We start from the raw sequence: 26302 nt of genomic DNA, 5'->3' as shown, positions 1-26302 counted from the left end.
GCCAAACACACAACACTTTCTTGACAGTGGACAGTCTCTCTTCTCGCTGAGAATGGACAGGCATATCATCCCTTTTTGGAACTTTTAGACGGAAGAGTTCATGTTAAACTGTTAGAGACGACCTGCGTAGTATATTCATTTTACCTCTACTTTGTCTTTGTTTACCTGCAAAGCAAAATGCCAGAAAACATGTTAAACATAGCCCAGCATTTAAAAAGGGGTATAAGAGGTTTCCAACATAGTCACAGATAAAAATCTGACCGTGGTCCTGCATGCAGTAGGTGCCTCATAAGTATTTGTTAGATGACTTATTATTTGTCCTACTGCAAATCATTTAAAATCATCTAAAACTTCTAATAACCAGTGCGAACATTTATTCAGATATTACTACTGGTGTGCACCAGGAATTTTTAACTTTACATCTTGTCTGCTTTGATCTTCCCAAAAGACCTCTGAGTTGGACACTTACTTTTGCCCTAAATGATGGGTGAGAACATTTAGGCATGGAAAATAAATAATTTGACAATTAGCAGATAAATTGCTGACCTGGGATTTGAATTTAGGCAATCTGTTCTTAAGATCACCGGTTACCATATGCAATATATATGCTTGCTTCCCTATGTAGTAATTAAAAATAAGAACCAAAAGTTAAGATTGTATTTTGATTTGACCAACAGATAAACTACAGAATATCAGCACTATATATACTAATAATATTGTTGCAATGTGTAGATTCTGGACCTTGAGATATTTTTTGCAAATCCATTCTCTTGTGCAGACGGCTTTGGGGGTCGGTCATAAATTTGTGAGACCATTGACAACAATAGGGATACAATCTATGGCCACTAAAATAAGCCTTGAGCAGAGAGTGAACTTCAATCACACTCCACCCAACAGATCTAACGGCCCTTAACTCTGGACTGAATTAATGAAATATGCAGATTACAAATCATTTATATACAAATCATTTCCATTATATTACAGATCATTTGCAAATACAGTTACCATGTATTCTACATGTTGCAGACTTGTTTAAATAGCAACAACAAAAACCACAGTAACAAAACCTTAAGAGTCTCTAAGAGACAAAAAGTGAGTCTGCCGTGAAATATTTTACCTATTTCAGCTGAAATTCTAAAGAATATATGATCTACCTATTGCAGAAACTTCAAATGTTTTGACGGCTGGATCTGTTTTGTTTTCCAAATCCCCCTTTTTTTTTGAAGGATTTAGAAAAATGACAACAAAGAGTTCACAGGAATTTGTTTAGTTACAAAACAAAACAAACACGACATTTTCCAGCATGGGCCCCTGGGGTCCCTGTGTCAGTTCTGATCCTTATCTCCTAAAGGACATTCAGAGCATTGAGCTGAAGGCATGCAGGGCTGCTTCAGCATCAAAGAGGATTGATGTACCATGTACTAAATATTTTACAACTATTTCAAACAGAGGCTGAGACAAAAATATGTGTTATCAAGGATTTAATTTGATGGCCATTATCAAATAGAAGTCATTAACAATTTGGTTCTGAAAAGAATACAAAAAAAGTTGTAAAAATTATTTTTCACTTCATAGATTAGTTTTTGAAATTTTCTTATAATCGACATCATGAATGCCAAATTTTGAAACTCCTTGTAGACTATGAAATGATGCAAATTATTGTGTGAGAATAGTTAATTTACTTTTAATGAAACTGGCTCTTTCCATCAGTCTTTGATTGTACACAGTTAGTTACATACAAGAAGTTTCTGCATGAAATTGTACTCTTCTTCTAGGGAATGACTCCTAATGAATGTGAGTGTCGAAGTAACAGGAAATGTCTCACTGTATAATGCATAAAGAGGTTCCAAAATAACTAAATTCAAACATCTCAAAGGATACAACTACTGAATCAAAACCAGTCTTAACATTTGACCCTTCTGGGTAAAAATAAGCCTTGCTATTAGCAATGAAAACTAAGCATGCCTGGCTAATTGACTGATCTCAAAGCTGGCTTTTCTTTCCTTGACTGACCTCCAGGAATGTAAAGTCCTGTCGTCTTTCACCTAACATGGTGTCCTTAGATCCCATTTGGCAACAGTCATAGGTAAATAACTAAATATACTGTCTTTCAAGTAACTGGAAACGAATAAACGAAAGACGTCTTGTCTGGAGCAAAATCAACGACGTAACAAACGTCTCTTAGTTGTTATATCTTCTTAAAACCCACAAATATATGGACATCATAAAGGTATCTAATTCACTTTTTTATTCCAGAACCAAAAGTAGGAATTAGAAGGAAAAAAAAAAGTTAAATTCTACATAGTTACCTATATTGGTTTATTCTGAGATACAGGATCATTTGCTAAGTAGATGAATGACTTGTTTTTCTCTCACTACTTTTAAAAGAATTTATCAATGTCTTTGTTTCCTTCGAAATTCCTATCTTTGCTTTCTTTACATATTTTAAATCTGTACAATAAAATAAATAGTATAGTATAGTTTTAGTATCTCTTGTAGGAGAAATATGTTTTAAATAATTTTCTTCTCTATCGAAAGTAATGGAAAATTGCTCTATTTCTTTTTGGAAATATTTCTTTAAGGATCACATTTAGAGATTTTATAATACTATGGTATGCTGTACTGAAACCACGTCTATATCCAAAACAATGTGAATTCATGCTCAACTTTCTTCCTATCAATCTAACTTTTATCATAAGATGTGTAACAAAGACATTTTTTGAACAATGATTAATAACTGAAATCTAATATCCTTTGGAAATTTACATTTTATGCTTGATTAGAGTTGTCACTTTAGATTGCCATTTTATTGCCTGCTATTTAAATTAAATATTTCCTAACTAAATCTTTTTGTGGCTCCTATTATATCAACTATGAAGAAGGATGTAGAAAAAGATTACAAAATCTATTATCTACACAAATACGCATGGCACTGGACATACTCAATTTAATAGAAAATCTAAATGGAATGTTTTATGAATACTAAGTAGACTTTCAACTAGAAACGAACTCAGTACAATCCAATTACCATAACTCATTCCTGAAAAGCAGCTTGGTACGTTAGAAAAAAAACAGACCTAGTTTTAAATCCCAGCCTCACTACTTACCTAGCTTTGTAACCCTGAAACCCCAGTTTCTCAACTACACAATGGGGATGACACAACATCCTGTAGCATTTTTTGTAATTGTTAAAATTAGAAATGCATTATATGTGATGTGTTCATAAAATACCATTACAGCATCAATGGGGCATGTCCTGTCTACAATCTCAAAACTTAAATTTACATAAATACCTTGTTAGTTTAGGTACAAAAATTTACCTCCTTTTGAAAATGAATATATTACACCCTTTTAAGCCAGGATATTTTCACATTTAATTTGAGTGTTCATTATAATTACCTAATTCAGTTACATTTTTTCCAGAACTAGATACGTGGCCTGGGTGGTGGGGAAATAAAATTAAAAACTTACCTAGAGTCTTAACTTTCATTCTTCCATCCTTACCTCAATATGCAGTCTCCATTTCTACTGGAGGCCAGTGTCTCAGAAGAATTCTTCAGTGTGCAGAAATAAACTCTCAATTTCTAATGGAACCCTCAGGCATTATGGAGTGAGAGACCCCTAACTTCTCAGAGAACAAAAGCAAAATAATAAGAAAACTTTTGTCATAGGCACTTTCTCATTTAAAAACAGCCCAGACTGCAAAGTAAAACCTGATTCACGATTTTGAGAGAGCCATCAGCTCAGTCCTTCTCCCTGACATTAGACTGTGGTGGGTCACTGCTGAGTCCCAGGCGTTGGCAGCGGCCTCTACGCTGCCCCAGAGCTGCCCCAGAACTCGCTTCAGAATCAAGTGGCTGGAAGAGCAATGAAGCATTTCCTTCTCCGGCTGATGCAGGTATATCTTAAAGGACTGGTGTGAGTAATACTAGAAGGTTTAAGCTTGCAGTCTCCCTTGAAGATAATGTTTCTCCATATTTTTGTCTGATTATTATGCAAATAGGAGTAATCCTTTGTGAGCCTCCATTGCTGCTTGCTGTGAGGTTAATCCTGGTTTAACACAAAAATTAATGGAGAAATAAAATTCACACTAGCTGCCTTTCTCTTTTCATAATCCCTGAACTCTCTTCCCCCTACTGGAAAGACAACTTAATTATTATGTATTCTTTCTGCTGCTGTGACTCCCCGGAAGTCTTTTCTTGGCTGTCATGAACTTCCAGGTTGACCTGCCTCCCAGCCCACCTCCGGGCTTGGTGTCCAGGGCCTGACGGCCTCGAAATGCCCTCAGTTGTCTCTATCTCATTCAAGCGTGGAGTCCAGAAACCCGTTATGAAGGATACTCCTATGATGCTCTGTTCATGAAAGAACAGAGTGACTACCTTATACACGGGGTTAAATAGTGTATTTCTAATATCTCCAATATGATGATACTTTTGTGGGGCAGTGAAGATGTACATACCGAACTCTGTATAAATAAAGCTGTCACATTAATAGTTTTTCAACACAGGTGCCAGAGCATCTTGTTTTCCTGTTAAATTTTGTACTATATTCAGCCTACCTCTCCAGTGGGTCCATTCTTCTTGGATGCTGATCCTCATCTATTTGAAGCATCAATAAATGTCTCCTGTAATTGTACTGAGTCCACCTATTAAAAAGAAGATACTGTGGCCAGCTTGGTAGTGGGTAATGTGTTTGCCTTCCATGCTTCCTGCATTCTCTTTCCTCCTCTGGTTCGCTGTCCTCTTAATGCCACCACCTCACCCTCAATTATTAGCACGTTAAAGAAATGACATGTCGTCCCCTGCATGATTCTCACCCACTTGAGTGCCCTTTTCATATGAGGCTACAGTTCTAATCATCTTTAAACCCTGCCCTTGTTCTCCGTATTCTCATGGCTTTGACAGATGCTTGCTAAATCCTCCAAATGCTCTTTATTCCCTGTCCCAGTTGTTTCCTCAAGCTTCCTCCTGCACCTTTACTGATGTGCAATCCTGTTGCCTCACACAATCCTTCATCCAAATACCAGCTGTTCCACCAGCATGATGAGGATTCTAAACGTTGTGATGAGATGCAGCCTCCTTGCCTATAGAATGGGAGAACAACACCTGCCGAGGATTAAATGAGATTGCAAATGACATAGTAGGGATAAATATTGGTTCCCCTTGATGTCCCTGTGTGTCCCCCTCAAGGCCAAGCTTAAAAACCACATGCTCCATCCAGCGTCCCCTGACCAACGCAGCCAGGAGAGCTCCCGTACTTGCACTATCACTGCTCTTGGCTGTACTTTTATGCCTCTTCAGATACTCTGCGTCTCGTGCTTCCTCTTCTACTAGAACATAAGCTCCTAGAGGGTAGACAGTTTTTAAAGTGCATTAAATTTACATCTCCAAAGTGCTTTCTAGATTGTTGGTGCTAAGTAAATATTTGTTGAAAGTCTGAATGAATCTCCCTCTTCCATTTAGACTGGTTCCCTGGCACAATTTTAAATAACATTCATTTCAGCCTTCATTACTCCATTTTTGTTCCATGCTTAGCACCTTCTCTACTTTAAATCCCCAAATCCCATACTTCCTTCAAAATACAGCAATCCCCACCATTCGCAAATTGTTCTTTAATTAAGACAGCAACTTTCTTAAGTCTTGTAACATTTAGTCAGCTATGTAGTCTGGTTTTATTCTCTAGTTCATATGGCATTGAGTCTTAAGTAGATATGCTCATTCAGGGTAGAAGCAGGGTAACTTCTTTTGTATCTTCCGCAGGATTGAATTTGGGATGGATGAGTCTTCTTCGGGTCCACTTCTGATTCAGAGAACAGGTAACACATACGGGCAGATTATGTCTCTGCTGTAACTCATGTAACAGAACCTGGCATGTGCAAGGTTCTAGATAATCCCAATATATGTAAGGGCCTCATGATTTTCAGCTTATAGAATTTGTGGAGAAAAATATTTTGTTATTCTTGCTTTAAATTTCTTTTTTGTTGTTGTTAATGGCAGCAGGCATTAAAATATTATATTCATTGGATATTAAATAGATAATTCTCCAGAGTCATAGGAAGTCAGTTTGGCAGAAGATTCTTACCTTATTGAGATTTTAGAATTTACTGATGGTTTTGAAACAAAATTACTCTAATGCAAGTCATGTTTTTGTTGTTGCTTAAACTTGGTCTCAAAATGAAAGAAAAGTCTAGAAGAACACTGGTGTTATATTTTGATCTGAGTATGCATCAAGAAAGAAATATTAACTATCTTGACAGTTTTCCAACAAAAATAATTATCATACTCCATAATCCTTCTTAAACCCTATCATTTAAAATTCAGGTTAGAGATTAATAAGGAAAGTGTTATTTATACTATTTCTGTGAAAGGAAAATCATGTCTGTATTATGAAAAAAGGGAGAAACAAAATCTCTAAACATTATCAGTTAATTATCATTCTGAAACAATTATCATTTGTAGCCTAAAGTTTGGGGAATGAAAATAAGTTACTTGAATGCCATTGGTTTATATTAACTCATAATAAATGTTCATAAAACAGATCTATTAATCTTTGAAAACTAGAAAAACTACTTTTGGGTCTTTAGCTACTTCTAAACATTTCCGATGGTGACATTCACCATCAGAATGGCAGTGAATTCACACAAGAAGGTACTGAAATTGTTTCACATTATGCTTTTCACCTTTTTGCCAAAAACTTATCAAAGACACTTGCTATGTCATTGCACTCTACTTCTCTTGGGACCTGAGTCTTTCATGACAGTACAACAGAATAAAAATCAAATGTAGCCCACCAGTTCTCTAAATTACATTATTTTAAGTCAATTTGTATTTGAGTATAACAGTGCTCCTTGGGCAAAGACGACTTTGGAGAAACAATTCAAAATTATTTCCTTATATTTTTGTTCATGTGACTATTTAAAAATACAATGGCACAAACTTTCGCAATGTTTCTTATTTAGCTGCATATTTCAAATGCTAACAAAATATTTGAAAGCCACATTAAAGCATTAAAGTCAGTAGTATTAAAGGTATGTGTACATATAATGTAATGAATCTTGAAAAGTGAAGAGCACAAGACAAGCTGAAGGTGTATTACAGCATTATGAAATTTTCAAGGGAGCATCCGAGCATACCTCAACATTTAGTATTCACTTAATTGTAGGAATTCTTCAAATTAAGAAAATTCTATCTATACAAACTAAAAAAACCTCAATGCTGAATTTCTGAACATTGTTTTTGAATTAAAAGTCATATATACCTAAAATATGATTATGGAATAAAGATATGCTTATTATACTGCTTTAAAATTTTAGGCCATAAAAGTATAATACAAAGTGATGACACAAAATTTAAACCTACTAATTTTGAGAAATTTGACAGATAAAGGACCTCAGTTTCAACAACTGTCTTGATAAGAGCAATGCAATTCCTATAATAGAAGTTTCCAGAATTCTTTTCAAATCCATCTTGGAATATAAATGCAGTTTTATTCTTTTATAGAATTTTGGTTACTTAGCTGTGGGAACGTATAAACACAAATTGAAGCATGCATTGAAAGCTTTGCAGATCCGTTGGAGCCTGCTGGTGCTGGGGCACATCTAGAGAGAGTAATTTAGATTAAGACGCAGGCCAAGATGGCAAGATGGCGTCTCTCCTCGAGTCACAGACATGAAGGAGGGGCTGGCTAGCAGCGGTCTCCAGACTCCTTAGCTAGAATACTTCCCCCAGGCTCTGTTGTATCAGGAACTTCACATACCTGAAATCTTCGTGAAGCAGGCCTTTAAAAATGTGAATACACTGCCCCAGTGATGTGCTAAATATTCAATTTCCAACCTTAAAACATTGTCTCACAAATCTAACATAAGTAATGCTTAGGTAATAATGCTAATCACCACAGTGGTAACTGTGGGTTCCTCACTCCATTTTTCTGAATGAGTAAGGACAGTTCAGCCTCCCACAACAGGAAGGAATCATTTCTAAAGAGTTACTTAAGTAGTCTAGAAGTTTTGTAACTTGTTTCACCAGAAATCGTCATACTCACATCTAGGAACTTTGCCCATTTCAGACTGTACGCTATAAATACTTATAGAAAGTATTCTCAAATATTGAAATTGCTAGTATGTTATCAGTTTCAGAATTACTCAGCACAAATAAGAAAAACAGGTCTCTCAGCTATATGGATTTCGGTGAGTTTCACCTGGTAGGAACACCACTAAGTCCCGTTTCTCAAAAATAAGGGTGGGGATGAGTGTGATAAGGGTGTAACCTAGGGCTACGCCCTAAATGCAGGGGACTGATCACTAATGATCTAAAGAAGGCACAACTAAAGCAATGGTAAAGGCAGTAATCAATATTTTACTGAAACATTTCATAACACAGAAAATCTGTCTGACGTGTAAATTTACTGTCTTACGCAAGGAGGACAGACCCATTTTCAAAGACTAATATGAATACAATAAATATGGAGTTTACATACTAATTTGTACACAGAAACTCTGCTCCACAGCCATAGAAATTTATACTTAACAGTGCAACATATAATTTAATCAGTTGATTTATTTGACAGGTTTTTCTTGCTAAACACAAATAACTACCTGGTTTTCATATATATATATATATATATATATATGTGTATATATATATATATATAATATTATATATATATATTTTATGTATATAGATATTCAACAATCTGTACAGTCTCTAAACATAAAACTCCTAAAAGGCACAATTGTCTATACAACATGTACAAAAATGGCTGGAGCTGACACAAAACAATTATTGGTCAAAATTTCATGATTGCACAAAGATTAGTCATGAGTTTATGTCAGAAAAATGTGCTTTAAGGGAAGGAGGGTTTTCAAAGAAACCTTTAAGTGTTATATAAAAAAGAAAACAAACAAAACACTCCCTAAATAAAAAGCCACTAGGTCGCTATCACCAGCCTGTCCTCGTCGTCGTCACTACTCACGTCACTGAACTGGGCAGTGGCCTGCCTCCGAGAGAGGGCCGTGGGCCTGAGCATTGGCCGGTCTGGAGAGAGAGTCCGCTGGCCTGACGGCTCTTGGAGAACTGGGGGCTGTGCCTTGAGCAGAGGCTCTGACACAGACGCCGGTGTGCCCTGAACGGAAGGGAGTTCATGCCTGGGCTTCTCGTGATTGACTGAGGCAGCCTTCCCTGTGTCCATCTGACTTGAGCCCTCACGCCCTGCGTGGTCACTTGCAGGGGCAGGTGGATCTAGCACTTTGTTTGCATGTTCCCGCTGGACTTGAGGTGAGCCCTGAGGAGACGCGGTCCGGCTGCCCTGACTTGCACTGGCCACAGAAGTCGGCCTGGGGTGCGCCTCGCGGGCTCTGTTTTGGGAAGCTGGTGTTTCAGGGGCTCCCTGTGCATCCACAGTAACTGGACTCACTGAGGAAATTAAAGTAGGCAGCGCTATGTTCAAGATCTGGAGGCCAGGAACGTGTGCCTGAGGGGTGGGGCTGCTCTGCGACGGAGGCTTCGCAGCCAAAACTTGCAGCCCCACGGCATTGAGAGCCAGCCCCGGCGGGTGCACTTGTGGGGCAATGTTTGTATTGGCGAGGCCCAGAATATTGACAGTCTCCATGCTCAGTGACGGAAGAGACTGCAAGCCCGGGGTACTGAGGCTCTGCAGGCCTGGCACACGGATTTGGCCAATGGGAATACATGGCACGACACTGCTTAATTCAGCCACTCCAGCGGGATTTGTAGTGCCAGAAACTTCTGTGATCGTATCCCCAGGAGTGCCCACAGTTCTGTGAATTACATTGACAGCAGGAATCGTAAGTTGCATTGGCCCAGCTTGAATGGGTACAAACGTAGAATACGTGAGGCCACCAGGTACTACGTGGATTCCCCCGACTGGAACCATATTATAAGGTGTCTTTGATTGCTGCTGGGAATGCAAAGGAAGGTGGCTAAACAAATGAGTCTGGGGAGAAGGCAGGCCTGGAGTCGGTGGGAGAGTGACTTGCTGCTTCTCTCCTTGAGCGTCAGACTGAGGTGAGGCCACTGAAGGAATCCCCGTTGCTGTCAGAGGGCTGCGCTCAGCTACAGGGGAAAGCAGTCTCACAGAGGCTGTGTTCTAAAAAGACAAGAGAGAAGAATCCTTTCAGAGCAGAGCTCTTAGTCATCAAGCTAAAACGCTAGCATAAAATCTAGGTGAAAAGACACATATTTGTATTTTACTAAATTATAAGCTTGCTAAAAATTCTACTCTGATTTTTAAAAATTTAAATTTGCAATGAAAAAAACTATTGCACCTGAAATCTCTTCCTTCATTTTCTTGCACAAATAACAACAACATATTTTGTATAGTATTTTGCATTTTTTAAAATTTCCTGGAAATCATCTCACTTATACTAAATTAACCCTGAGAGGCGGCTGTAATTATTCAACTTTTTCTGTTGCTTTCGTTACTGGCACAACAGTTCCACTCTATTTTAGACATTAGGAGTTATTAAGAAATTGAGGTATTAGTTGGCCAGGAGTATCAACTCGGGGAAAAATTAACTGGAGAATTATTCCTGTATGAAATAAAGAGTATCATTAATAAAAAGATTTGTAACTGTTCATTTGTATGGTCATTCATTAATTAAGTTTATGGAATATCTACTGAAAACCAGATTTCCAGGCATTGGCAGGTATATGAGAGATTTGGGGACATGGAAGCTTTGAGCACAGGTGAAATATGAAAGTAATGAAATATCCTAGTCAAGGGATAAATCTTGCCTATCCTGCCACCCAAGATTATCATCTAAGTAGTATTAGCTTTTTCTTGATAATATTTATATTATAGAGCTACATTAATTTACATGCTAATTTAAATATCAATGTAATTTAAGTATATTAATTTAGGGTAGTCTATAGAAATCCAAGCTTCCAAACTTTAAGTCTTTTTTTCTCCAGTGTTACCTAGTAAACCAACATCTGCCACATTTAGAAATAAATCCTAGTGCAACTGTCCATACCTACTAGTGGTCAGAGAACTGTCAATGAGAGAAGAACATGTCCCTCACAGGTGTAAAAGCAGGGACTCATTCACCGAGCCCTGCGGGTGACTTCCCAGTCTGGCTCTGAGCTAGTTCTTGGGCAAGAAGCTTCCTCAAGTTGCCACAGCAATTCGATCATTTAAGCAAAGTAAACTACATGATACATTTTGGGGATCATATTAACTTTGCCGTAGAAACTAGGAGCTGTTTTGCCAACAGGGACAAAGTGCAAAATGTGTGGATGATCTACTGCAAATCCATCATATCAACGCCGGTGGAAAATCAACTCAGAGTAGCCACGGGATAAGTAAGTCCCAGATTCTTGTTCTCAATAGGCACACACATATTTTTTTTCACGATATTAAAAAAAGCGAATAGTAATAAGAGAGTCTATTTTGAAAGACCTGTTTGGTTCTTTCACAGATTTATAATACAATATGTGAACTCTGATTAACATACCTAACAAGGATCCAAAGGACATAAATATCTTTGTCCTTAAACAAAACAAAAAAAGCTTAAACAAACTGATTTAGCCGTGAATTAAGTACATTATTTTCTTAAGCCCTTAGGCTCCCCATACTTAACAGGAAAAGAACAAACCATTTACCTGCGTTAAAGCCTTTCTAGCCACAGAGCTCAGAATTTCTTCTGATTCAGGGTAGTCTACAGACATGTGATGACATGGGGAGGTGGGGACAGCTTCAGGTGACCTGGAAGCGTCTGTAGCAGCAGTTGTTTCATCTTCGTCTTGTGCAGCGCGCTGCCGGGTCCTCGCGGGCACCTCTGTCTTCCTGCCGCAGTCAGACTGCACTGTGCTAAGTACGGTCATCTTGGTGGGCAGCGCTCTGGGCAGGACGTCCATTGGGTCCGTGTGGAGCCCAGAAAAGCAGTCGATAATCCTGCTGTCCTCGTCAGCACTCACGGAGTCCTGCAGGCCGCTTCGGGAGGGCAGGTGCTGCGGGCTGGCTGTGACGGAGGGGGCTGCCGACAGGACCGACTCAGCCTGGCTGTCCTCATCCTCATCCTCGTTTTCATTATCGTCCTCGTCCGCGCCATCAGATTCTTCAAGATCGTATCCAGACCGCTCAGAACTGAATCTCTGTTTTTCATCTAATAGAAATAACCAAGAGGGTGTGTTATAAAATGTTTTACAACTGGACAAATGCAATCATTTTTATTTTTTTATAACCTTGGCAATACTGTGAGAAATATGGAAGATGGGGACTCTACCCACATACGGCCTATAATTTAGTTGAGGACAATGACATGGGGAAGAAGGAGTCAGTCCAGCAGGATCACAGCAGTGAGCACTACCAGAGTGGCATGGCCAAGGGCTGGCTGTGTTGATGCAGAACATAAACTACGCCTTGAAAAAGCAGACAGGCAGAGGGTGATGTATAAAGAAAATCAGAAATGAAGACCTCAAATATCATACTTGTAAAATCCCCCAAAGCAGACTACACTATATTTAAAAATTTAAGAGGTCAATACAATTCTTTCCCTGAGTTCTTTTTCTCTATTTCTTTGTATTTCCTTCCTATTGAACCAAAAAACCCCAAAACAAAACAAAACAAAAACCTTATGGTGTTTCACATTTATAAGCAAAATTATTTTCCTTAATACTTAAACAGTATTTTACACGAGTTTCCATTGCCCCCTGAGTAGTAATATGCTCTAATATGTAAGCCTCCTTCTACTATTTTTTACTTAGAGAGGTGCTAAATTTTCCCATCTTTTTTTTTTTCTACGATGATGATTCTACCCTCTTCTCACAGGAAGGGGAACATTAACTAAAAGTCCTCCATATCAGCCGCATGTCATGTGAGATTATGTTCAACAAAGGATATTCAAGATGGTCCAGGAAACAGTCTCAAAACTCTAAGCTCATAACCTTATCTATTCAAAATCTTGCAAAATTAGAGGCTGTTTCCCTTAGAAATGTTAATAAACTTTTAAAAAGTTAATGGAAAAAAATGCAAAGCACCTACCCCAATTCTTTCTCACTGAGCTATAAATGAAGGAAATATCAGACCATGTTCAACTTAGCTGTGATACATTCTGCATTTACCCATACATTTTTGAAGAGAAAAAAATATAAACAGAGAAATAGGCAATTGGTATGTTTTCTGGCTTTCCCAAATGGTCTGTGTACTAATTTACTTTATTACTTTTTCTATATTATAAAGTTCTTAGGAAAAGGTCTTAAAGGATCGACACCAAAACATTTGAAGGTGATTATTTCTAGGACAGAACAGACCTGAACTTTTATGTTGTTTATCTCAAGCATGTGACACTTTAATAATTAAAATAGTCAAAGATAAAAATATGCATTTAGGTTCCTTTAATACATGATTTCATAAGCTTTTTAAGGGTTGTACTATTTTGCTGTAAAATAAATAAATAAAATAATACCAACTCAATGAGTTCTACCAGGTGCCCTTGCTGGAGATACAATGGGTGATTTCTGGGTAAATGTCTGGACTCCGGTCTCAAAGATATCTCTCTTATACTCTGTCTGATACTGAAATTCTAAAATTAGAGAGTCATTCCCAATTTGTTTTGAATTTGCCACATCAGTGCCAACTCAGATATATTTTTAGAGACACTTTTTCTTTTAAAGTGGAAAGGGGAAAAAAAAAAACACAACAAAAATAAAAAAACCCAGCAGAAACTAGATGACTGGGATAACAGGTCATGGAGAGGGAAATAATTTCATTAAAAGTCAACCCTGCTACAAAGTCTAACTGGGTGGAATTTGCTTTCCCTTAAAACTATTACTTTTGTTTTCAAAGAGCAAGCCTAACTAAATTTACAAGTTTTCCCAAACCCACCATAAAGCTCTGTTCTCAGATAATCAAGGAGCCCAAACTCCGAGCAGAGACAGTGTCTGTAAAGAGAGAAGACACAGGCTGGCATCCTCAGGGGTAGATGCAACAGGACAATGGCCAATGGAAGTCAGCTAAACGGCTGACAGACTGGTGAGAGCCCCTCGTGGGCTGGAAGGATTGAGTGCACCCTCTGGAGCCGGATTCTCTTCAGGCTCGACACCATGAACCCACCACGAACCCAAACAGAAGAGAACTAAATGTCTGCTGTGGTCCAGATCTGGGGCAAGGGGAAGTAGCCATACAGGAGGGGCAAGTAATTCCATCTGGGTCCATCTCCCCTCTCGCCACTATAGAAGAAAAACCTTATCCTGTAAAGGAAGGACAAGAAGAATGGCTGCTGTCAGGACACAGTGCAAACTCACTGCAGTGTGGGAAGGGAATGAACAGGAGAAATAACACAGTTCTCCTCCTTGAGAAGGCACAGGTTACCAGCTGAGTCCATCACAACAGCTGGAGGAGGGGTAGAGGAAGGAGAGGGCCACAGCCCAAGAACATGGAGCATGTAGGAGACCGAGGCTGGATCAGAGCAGTCATGGCATACCATCATACCATCTCCTCCTCAGCCCCTAATGCCAAGCTAAAGAGCATTAAATGACTGCTAACAGCAGAATACTGCCGGGAGAGAGAAGGAAGAACCAGAATGTGTAGAGTGACCCTGTGAAGCACTCTGCAAGGGGAGGACCTAAAACTAGAACTGAACAGGCACCGCTCTCCTCATCCATCTCCACACCAAACGCAAGGTATCACCACAGGAACGCGAAGCCTCTGGTGTGCTAAGGGTAGCCATAGCAACAAGAAATCTCTCAAACCCAGTCCAAGTCTAACTAGAAAAACTCCCACCCTAAAGGCCTAGCAGAAGGAAAGGTATGCCCATTACCAGGCATAAAAGCTATTTACATTAGTCTGTACTGTCTTGTACAAGACGACCAGCTTCCAACAGCAATTACATGGCATACAAAAAGGCAAAGAAAAAAACATTCTCAGAAAAGGCAGTCAGAACCACGCAATATGACACAGATGTTACAATTGTCAGATAATTTAAAATAATTATGATTAATATGTTAAAAGTTCTAATGGGAAAGGAGGACAACATACAGTATCAAATGGGAATTTTAGCTGAGATATGCAAACTACAAAAAATAATGAAATGAAATTCTGTAAGAGAAAAATATAGTAACAATGACAAACAACAAACTATCAAACTCAGAATTCTATCCCCATTGAAAATAATCTTCAAAGATGAAGAGAAATACAGACTTTCTTAAAAAAACAAAAATGAGATTCACTACCAGCAGACCTACTTGACAGTAAATGCTAACGAAATCTCTTTAGGTAGAGAGAATACGGTAGCAGCTGGGAACTGGAGCTACACAAAAAATGAAGAGTATCAGAAACAGAATAAATGAAGATAAAAGTATTTCTTTTTCATTTTAAATTGCTTACTCTACAAGACAACTGAATGTTTATAGCAAAATAGTAATAATGTACTGTGTGTGTATAGCATACATGTAAATATAAAAGATGGAACACCAATAGCACAAAGAATGGAAAGAATTGCGTTGAAAGAATGTATTGTTATAAAGTCTTTACACTACATGTAAAGCAATATAATATTATTTGAAAGTAGACAACTAATTGTTTTTAAAGGTAGAAATAACAAGTCAGTAGAGGAGGTAAAATAGAATCATAAAAATGCTCAATTAAGGCATACAAAAAGGAAGACAAAAAATGAAACATGGAAAACAGCTAGCAAGATGGCAAATTCTAATCCAACTACATAAACATTAAAAGGAATAGTCTAATACATGAATTAAAAGACAGAGATTGCCAGACTGGATAAAAATGCAAGTCCCAGGTATATACTGTGTACAAGAAATCCATTTTATACAGAAAAACATATATAGATTGGAAGTGAAGTTTGAAGAAAGATACACCTTAAATAGTTAACTAAAATAAAGCCAAAAGAATTCTATACTAATATCAGACAAAGTAGACTTTAGAACAAGGAATATTGTTAGGGATAAATAGGAACATTACATAATGATAAAGGACTTAACTCTCTTTGAACATATAACAATCCTAACTGTGCAGCAACTAACCAGAGCTCAACAAACATAAGGCTGAAGCTGAAAAAAATGGAATAAATCCATAAACACAATTGAAGACTTCAATACTCCACTCTCAGTAACTGATGAAATAAGTATTTAGAAAATCAGTAAGAACACAGAAAACCTGAAAAACATTATCAAACAACTAGATGAAAATTAAAATACAACATTCAAAACTTGTGGAATGCAGTTAAAGCAGTGGTTAGTGAAAAATGTATTATATTAAATGCTTTTATTAGAAAATACGAATAGTCTCAAATAAATAATCTAAGTTCTCACTTTTAGAAATTAGAAAAAAGATAAAACTAAATAAACCCAAAGCAAAGAAAGGGAAGGAAAAAATAAAGGTGAAAACAGAAATAATATTGACAAAAGAAAAATAAAGCTAATGAAACCAGAAGCTGGATCTCTGAAACAATCAATTAAACTGATAAACCTCTAGTGATAGTTGCCGAGAAAAAAAGATAAAATTACCAACATTAGATGAGAAAGAGGGGACATATCACTACAGATCCTAAAACATTAAAAGGATAAGAAAATCTATGAAAAACTCTACACCCTCCTAACAATGAACAACTGAAATTTAAGTACAATGGTATTTACAACAGAACCAAAACAATGAAATATTTAGGTTTAAATTTAAAACATACAGGATCTGTATGTTGAAAATTATAAAACACTGTTTAAAGAAATCAAAAAGATATACCATATTCATAGATTGGAAGTCACAATATTATTTTTCCCAATTTAATGTAACAGATACAATTCAAAAACAAAAACAAAATCTCACAAGTATTTTGCAGATATTGACAATGTGATTCTACAATATCTATGGAAAAGAAATGAGAATACCCAAAACAATTTTGAAAAAGGAGACAGTATGGTATTGAGAAAAGTATAAACATACAGGAGCAACAGATCAGAAGACAGAGGTCAGAGATAAAAAAAAAAAAAAAACACACAGATATAGTGAGATTTCTGCCTTTCTTGACTTTCCATGAAAGGCAATTCCATGAAAAAAGGCAATTCCATGAAAAAAAAAATAATCTTTCCAGAATATTGTGAAGAAACAAATGGACAGCTACATACAAAAACATTGAACATTGATACATACCTTACAGCTAATATCGTAACTCCAAATAGAGTATAGACCTAAAGGTAATATATACAACTATACAACTTGTCAAATAAAACTGTATGTGACTTATGTGACTCGGGTTAGACAAAGACTTCTTACATATGATACTGAAAGTACAATCAATACAACAAAAATTGATAAACTGGGATTTATTAATATTTTTTGCTCTGAGGAAGACACCATAAAAGAGAATAAGACAAGCCACAGACTGGGAGAGAACATCTGCAAGTCACATTTCTGACAAAGGGATTATATTCACAATATATAAAAAGCTGTCAGAATTCAACACTAGGAAAACAAACAACCCACTTTAAAAAATGGGCAAAATTTCTGAATAGACACCTCACTGAAGAAGCCATGTGGAAGGCAAACAGCACATGAAAAGATGCTCAACTTCATAAATCATGAGAGAAATGAAAATTAAAACCACAATACAATACCACTACACACCTATTAGAATATTTTCTTAAAAATGTGCTAGTGAGGTTGCAGAACAACTGGATTCTCATATATTATTGATAGGAATGTAAAATGGTATGGCTACTTTGGAAAACAGTTTTGACAGTTTCTTACAAAACTAAATGTTCATCAACCCAGAGATTCCACCCCTAGTATCGAATGGAGAAATGGAAACTTACATTCACATAATGTTTAAGCAAATTTATTCATAATTGCCAAAAACTGGAAGTAACCCAGATGCCTTTCAACTGGTCAGTGGATACCAAATTCCTGCACATCAACACAACGGGTTACTACTCAGCAACAGGAAGGAAGTGAACTACTGACTCACAACGACATGGATGAATCTTACACGAATTTTACTAAGTGAAAGAAAGCAGATCCCCAAAAGCTACTTATTGTATGATTCCTTTCATATGACATTCTGGAAGACGCAAAACGATAGAGCGAAAAAGAGACCAGTGGTTGTTAGGGGTTGTTGGGTGGGGAAGCAATTATAAAGGAGTGGCATGGGGAATTTTTTTTAGGGGGGGTGAAGGAACTGCTTTGCATGCAACTGGGAGTGCACGTACAATTTTATGCATTTGTCCAAAACCACAGAACTATACGCCACAAAGTGAATCTTACTGTATGCAATAAAAACATAATCAATGAGTAATTGGGGGAACGAAGATGAAATGCACGCGGAGACCGACGAGTAACTAAAGGGCAAATGCACCACGTAGCCAACCACACTGAAGGGGCAGGAAGAACGGTCCCGGCCTAGGTCCCCTGCTTGGATGCTGCGAAGGCTGAAGACAGAAACAACCACGCACACACACTGTACTGTAACTGTAAATCTGGTTTTCACAGGCGGCTTAGGATTCCTGAAAGTAGTCTATTGGTATACTGGAGTTGAATAAGTATGTCCACATATTGTAGATGAGAATCCTTTTTTTCACTGTAGGTGAAATAAAAAGAAGGAAATGGAGAAGGCTAGAATAACCTTATGTTGCTGAACTGGAATTGGAGCTGTCACTATGAAGTCATGTTTTCATTTATATATGACAGCTTAAAAAAAAAAAAAAGATGGGGCCATCGAAGGGCTCAGGAACAGACCTCACAGAACTCTCGATGGCCAAGGAGAACTTGGGCTACACAATAAATAACGACAGTACTGGATTATAACCCAAAGGATAAAATACACATCCTTGAGTTCATACTAATATAAATGAATACATGGATGAATGCACGAATGGAGAAACGGTTAACTTCCTTACATAAAAATTCCAGTTAATAAATTAGAGCACCACAGTAATACTGACCACAGGCAAGATCCATCAATGTATACTCAGGATATTGGCACTGTCTCAAAGTATCTCCCACAAATATTTAATATTTATAAAGGCAACAACAGTAAATTTACAGTGTAGAGTCCTGGCAGCCATCACCTTAGTCAAGTAATGAAGGTTCACAAGACCAGTAATAAATACTGACATAACGTACCCTCGATACGATGTGCTAAGGAAAGCACATCATCCTATGATACTTTCCCAATGACACACAACTTCAAGCCAATTAACTGATCAGTACTCTCTAAAAGTGTCAAGGTCATGAAAGACAAGAAAGGCTGAATGTGTACAGGAGGGGTCTAAGGAGCCGTGACAACTAAGTGCAATGTGGGATCGTGGAAAGAGATCCTGTGACAGAAAAAAGGACATTAGTGGAAAAGATGGTGAAATCCAAGTAAACTCTGCACTTGAGTAAGTAATACTGAGTTGAGGTTAATTTCTCAGTGCTGCCAAATGTTCCATGGTTAGGTAAGATGCTAACCTAAGAGGAAGCTGGGAGAAGCATACACAGGAATTCTCTACACTAGTTTTGCAACTTTTCTGTAAGATTAAAATAATCTCTTTAAAAACGGCATTAAAAAAAACCCAAAAACTATTTACCAATGCTCCAGGGTCTATATTTTACTCTACTGACACCAATATGCAGTCTCATTCCTTATCTCCCTCCCTGCTGTTCTTATATTCATCAGGACTTCTTTTTCTGATGAGCACTCTTCTTTCCTATTGTTTAATAGGAAACTGTTAATTCTTGAAACCAGTTCCAACACTTCCATTGGTTAATTTAAAAGAGAAAAATTTCTCCAAAATATACTTCCCTATATATGTGTTTAACATTTTTACCACTTAAAACTGTTCTTATTTTGTATCTTGTACCTATTTTTGCATTTCTTATTCAATGGTACATATAATGACTAAATGGCTCTACCCCCCACTTCTCACCATCTAGACTCTAAGGGAACCCGGTTTACTACTACATAAAGACCAATACTATTTGATCATAACGAAAACAAAGACTAATTAAGAACCTGACTTCTTCTCACACAACAATTTAAAAAATGAAAAATGCAGTTAGAGTTGAGCCCATAGCTCACAAGTGACAGAGCCAAGATTCAGACCCAAGTTTGCCTGTCTCCTTAGTTTATGCTAAACATTCCACATTCATATGTCGCATTTTAAAAATGTAACTGTAGAATAATCTGAAAGGTCAATAATAAATTATAGTCAATAAGCTAGCTTATAAACATGCACGAGTTGAATGTTTATAGGTACAGACATTGAAAGCTTCATATAATTATTTGATTATGAAGAGAACATATAAAATACAACTTCCAAGAAGAACGTAAATAACTGAACCTTTTCAATTTCACAGGAAATACACTGGATAACTGAATATTATAGTAACTATAGACATTTAAGAATAGTTATGTTATAAATCTTTTAAATTTTCTATTATATACGTTGACAGGTTCTACAACTTGAACCAAAACGACTCATAACAAAACCAATTTCACCAAAAACTGATTGAGATAAACAAGAGTTAAATTCCTATGACATCTCATCAATGTTATAACAATGTTATCTGAGCACCTGCTTTGTGTGTGTGTGTGTATGTGTAAATTTTCAGTGAATTTTATGAGAATTTAAAAAGAATACCATGTACTTTTTAATGGAGAAGGGAGTAAAACTATTTGGCTTCATTTTAATCCTACTTTGCCTTGAGCATACCAAATTTCAGGGTGTTAGTTATGACGGGTGGGAAGACATATGGAGTGGCTTCCATGGACTTTCTTTCTCTCTGGACAGAGCCACATGCCTCCAGTCTGGAAATGACTTAAGAGGGGCTGGATTTCTTTCTATAATTTTCCTTCACCAAGATAATGTTTTTCTCTCGGCACGCATTAAGTCTGGACACTTCTGAAGGGAAAGGACCGCTGTTCAAGTTTGGAAACCTGCAAATGAATTTGGGATCATCACATATTTGTTAATCAGGGTTAATATTCTGGGGTGACAGAAAAATAGATAAAATGTGGAGAGTTTATATGAACGTGATACAATGGAATCCTTTCAAATATCCACAGCACCAAAACAAAGCCCAGACAATCCTGCTCTCTGGGTTTACACAAATAAGAGTTCTTTCCTATTACTTTGCTCTCCCCTTAACCTCTACCCCTGCCCCAAAGACTATCACTACTGAGTCAGAAGTTGTGCTGACAGAAAATCCAGAAAGGAAAAGCAACTTGTTTATGATTACAATCCAGTGAAGATGAGAAAACAGGCTCAATAATCCAAAAACTTACACTGATGCCTTCGTGCTATTGTGCACGTTGCTACTGCATGTTGTTTACCACAGTAACTGCTGCAGTGTTACTACACTGAGTACCTCTGAGCAGCTGTTACAGCAGGCAACAACTGCACTGCTGGGCTGTGTGGCTCACCGCCTGCTCCCGCCAATGGTTTTACTGCAACCCGGCCCGGCTCATGCGCTTACATGTTCTGTATGGAGCTTTCCCCCCACAACCATGTTAGTGGTTGTGACAGACCGTCAAGCCCACAAAGCCTGAAACCTTTACAATCAGGTCCTTTACAGAAAAAGTTTGCCAATATTTCTACTTTGTTTCATGTTTAAACCTAACCACCACCCTGGGATAGAGCTGAAATCAAACTCATCTTACAAACAAGTTAAGAAACTTACAGAGGGCTAGAAGGCATCAAAGCCAGGCTTTGGAACTGAGTTTTGATACATTTAGGAGTCCTGTCATTAGTCCAATCAGATCTCCTGACTTTTCACTATTATATTGTAGTTGTTCTTTCTTTGGCTTGTACAATATAGACTGTAACGTTCCAGAAGGAGAAAGCTGTAAGCTATGACTTACCCCCAGGCACCCCAGAAGGGGCATAGGAACCTATATACTTGCTTAACAAATTCCGAAATGAATGGCCCTTGAAAGTTGTATTTAATTTATGACCTCGCAGACGCATCCCCCACTCATTATCAATAGTATTTCCCAATACTCAGCATCATTTTACATAAGTGTAAAATTAATTTCTCTAGTTTCTGTGAATTTAAATTCATGATGGAAAAAAAGGTATACAGCAGCAATACTGTTTCTCAAAAGTAAATGTTCGGATAAAGTTAGGTCAAACAACTTCCCTAAGGGTGTATTCCAAAGGCGTCTTTCTAGATCAGAGGAACTGCAAGCTGCCCTCCCATGGCTGCCACACAGTGACACCTGCTGGAAGAGGTGTCACAGCCTCCACAGCAGCACTCACCCCCAGCCCAGCATCAACACTTTTTTGTTGTTGTAGTTTGTCTGTTTTTGTTTTTCTCATGTTTAGAAATGTTACTCTGAATTCCAGACAAACGACAGCAACGTGGGGAAAATTTTTTTAAATCATGTAACTTCTGCAGTAATGTTTTCTTTTTCTTTTTTAAAGATGAAAACATCCTTAAGAATATAATATGCCAGAGGTTAACGTGTGTTAACTTTAGGAAATACACCACAAGACTACCATATCTGTGTCATTCTTTAAGGATGTTAATACTTATTTTAAATATAAATCCTAAGGCCTATTATTGTTTCATATTGTGCATGAAAACTTTTCTTAAAAGGAATAATATAGTTTTCTATAAAAATCTCAGTGATAAAAATGTATTCTACAGGTTTTACTGAGAAAGGGTTTGTCAGTATTTTTATAAAAATCACTTAAAACTATTTTCCAGGGTCAGTGTGATACAGGTTTTAAATCCTGTGATCTAACATCATCATCTTATACACATTATCCTAAATACTTCAACTCTAACAAGAATGGTGCTTCTAGTTACACTCTGCCGTATTAATGTTCTCAATTTGGCAGCTGAGGGCACGTATTAACATTCCTAGCACCGAAGTCCAGCATTCTGATGACTAAAACATTCTTTGGATCAAGGCATTTTGAAAAGCAAATAGCCAGCAGCATGATTTTTGACACAAAAGGTGAAAAAGTATTCACTAATACCCCAGGCACCAGGGGTCAAAATTCCAGAGACTATAAAATTCTGCATGGCAAGAATACAGGGCATGCATTGGCAGCTGCGCTGGAGGGATTTCATGAGCACACACTATCATTATAGCTTGAGTTGCTCGTTTTAAACTAAATGGAAACTTCTTTTAAATGCTAAGTGTCCAAATTTAATTCCCTCTGCTTAGTTCAAAATAAATGTTTCCCAACATCTCTACATTTCATTCTTTTGAAAATTGTAATAGAAAGAGAATTCATCTGCTAAAGGAAAAAGTAGGTAGCCATACGCTGTTGCCAAGGGTAGTCAGAAAATAATTAAAAAGACTGAGGGTCTTTGGAGTCTTTGGTCCTTCATCACACCATTTACACAGCGACCTTGAACAAGCACTCTTGGTCAGGCAGGGAATGTGCACCATATGCTGACCAATGACATCTGGGTATCCGTGGCTGACCCAGTAGAGAATGTGTTTAGGGTCCTCAAAAAAAGCAGAGATTGAAGATAACGCCAGGTAAAGAACTGCTTACTTTAGATAGGAATAAATCTGGAGTACAAGTCTGGTGCGAACAAATAAGGCAGACAAAGAGTAATAACTAATTACAAATAGCATAAAAAACCTGGACTTTTCCCAGAAAGCCATAAACTGACCAAGACATTACCAAATGGTGATGTTTACAAAACAAATATTACGATGTGATGCTTTGTAGCAATACTCTTTGGCCTTCAGTGAGCATTTACTAAATCTGTTGAATGAATTAAAAGCTCAGAGATGCCATTTCTTGGTGATGATTATGTGTGTGCTACATGGAGAAAAAAATCAATTAAATGAGCAAACCAACAAATTTGTCCTATAAATCTAAAAACACTATCCTTAGGTTTCTGGGTGCTGTTCTACCAACTCTGGGGCTAGATTTAGAATCTTGTCTCCCAAATAACACCTTGGTGGTTATTTTCTTTAAATATATTTACCACATGTCCCAGATGTCTGAGATAATCAAGATTTAAATATATGTAGCAAGTTCTTGCATATCCTGTTAGCATTGATTAGGTACATTTGTGACTTTCATAAAGTGTGCCAAATATTACCGTTCTTTTTATGGTACTGAAGGACTCCACTACTGAAATAATATGAATGTAGCTATCAAAAATACTTAGGAATTTTATTCAGCATGCTCTAGAAGTGTCACAAATTGTCTTATTATTCAAGACCATGTTTTATAGTACGGGTTTCCTAAAAGACACGTGGCTCCTGAATTTGGCTACTAATTTTTCTTTAATCACTGCACTATTTAGTTGGCATCTGTAACCTATTAGCATAATTAAAGGACAAATTTCAACAGTGTTTAGGACAACCTAGGGGATAAAGGACATTCCGTTAACGGTGTTTATTGTTGTTTCAGACTTTCCCTTTCCCTGTAGCTAAACCAGATGTCCCCTGGTAAGCGCAGTTGTGAGGCATAATGAAAGGCGTTGGAAAGCCACTGTAATCATTACCTTTGGGAATGAAAGTAAGGAAGCAAACTGTGATAACTGCTGTGGCACCTGAATGTTTATTTGCAGCAAAATGGAATTTCAGCGTGGCTTCTGGGAGCGGACTGTGCACTGGGCTTCCTATCAGGTTTATGTTAGATTAAGAATATGAGAAATGGTATCACGACCCCAGGATATCACAAAAGCATTTCATACAACTGTTCACCACACCAGCAAATTATATGTGAAAAGACCATACATTGCATAATGCAATTTTATCACTTATTTTCATTTACTGGGCCAATAAAAGGGAGAATACACTGTTAGAAAGGAATCTCGATATGGGTAGAAGATCCTATGTGTCGGCTAAAGTCTCAGAAAGAACCACTATGAGCCTGGTTGCTGAGATGGGCCCTGTGTCATCTCACAGGAGGGAGGCAGGGAAACTCCAATGGGTGAGGAGGAAGCCGGCAGGAGAACCTAGCACGTCAGAGCACTGGAAACTGACCAGCCTCCGAACCCCAGTGCTTTGTTCTACCAGTAGATGCATGCTTCTAAACTTAAAACTGTAATACTTGAATATATTTATCCTCCTTTCTAATTTTTTAAGTGTCACTTCGCCTACTACTCACATCTAAGTGAAACACTTCTTAACATGCTGCTACTCCTTATAACATCTAACTTTATGGAACTGATAAGGGCGAGGTTTTAAAACATACACAGAAACATTAAAGTAGGAATAAATCAAGTCCTTATCTTTTATGATAGTCTATTCCATGAAGAAAACTCTAACACAGTGATGATGTGCCACAGCAGAAATTAATTCCAGGGGAAATAATGTTCCCTAATTTAATAAATGAAGAGCAGTATTTCTAAGTTATTCATCATATACTTATACATATACAGACAAAAATGGATGTCACAAGGGAAAAACTGTACCACACTTTCCACCTAAACTTGTAAACCCTACAAGGTGAAGAATGAGGGATGTTGAAGCACTGAGGTACTTTGTTTATAAAAACTCCCTTCCAGAAAAAGATTTCTGCTCTATGGTGCTATTATTGTTGCAGCTGAATGGAACTGTCCACTCAATGAAATCATGTTTCTTTTAATCATTATTGTCTAAATTCCCACTATAAAACAGAAAGGGGGGGAAAAATCCTCAGCAATGAAAATTCCAGGGTCACAGATTATGTAAAAAAGCTCCATCTGTCATCTTTTGATTCGTTTCAAAAATATTTGAGAAAATAATCTGAGTTAAAAATCAGAAATATATAGGTCTAAAGAGGCAATGGCTTTAAATGATACCAAAAAAATCAGACTTTCTTAATAAAAGGAACACTATACATGTCACTGAACGTTTACAAGAATACAAACATTAGAAAATCCTATCTAGGAGATAATGGTTTTCAAGTGTCCAAAAATCAAGAAATTGGTATAAACTGCCACAGCAGAGACTGATTACACATAAGTAAGTGTAGTTTAAACCTGGAATGACTGCTTCCCATGCTAAAGCTCCCTTGCACAGTATGACCTGCTCACCACCCTTTCCCCGGGTACGCCCTGTCCAACCCTCTCGTCTTGTCCCACTTACACTCTTGACGCCCTGCTCCTCTTGCCCAATCTCTGCACTTTTGCTCAAACAACTCCCTCAGTCCCTTACCCTACCCCTTCATCAATGCCTTTGGAAAAGAAGCAATACATGGATCAATAAATCCCGTCCCTAGCTGCTAGGATACATTTAGTCAGCCATGTGTAACCATCTAGGCCATCACTGCTCCTTCCCTGCTGCCAGCTTTGGGAAGTGAATCCTGCCCAGTCTGAGCACATTCCAACTCCACAGCCACAGGCGAGGGGCTCCCAGGGGCCAGGACTCTGGTCCTGCCCAACAGTGCTGAGG

General features: G+C 37.6%; 1 protein-coding gene across 1 annotated transcript in view; it reads right to left on the bottom strand.

The window, feature by feature from the left end:
- Nucleotides 1–5994: 5994 nt before the first annotated feature.
- The window catches only part of HIVEP1 (HIVEP zinc finger 1), a 139360-nt gene continuing 119052 nt past the window's right edge, over nt 5995–26302 (bottom strand). The window contains exons 8-9 of the mRNA XM_081057677.1: nt 11619–12121; nt 5995–10104 (exon numbers count right to left, since the gene is read on the bottom strand). Of these exons, the coding sequence (XP_080913803.1) occupies nt 8926–10104; nt 11619–12121 (1682 nt within the window). The 3' untranslated portion in view covers nt 5995–8925. The remainder of the gene's footprint in view (nt 10105–11618; nt 12122–26302) is intronic.

Source organism: Rhinolophus hipposideros (genome assembly GCF_964194185.1).
Source record: "Rhinolophus hipposideros genome assembly, chromosome: 8".
NCBI classification, from domain to species: Eukaryota; Metazoa; Chordata; class Mammalia; order Chiroptera; family Rhinolophidae; genus Rhinolophus; species Rhinolophus hipposideros.
The sequence above is the reverse complement of the archived record's forward strand: the minus strand, read 5'-3'. Positions and strand labels throughout refer to the sequence as shown.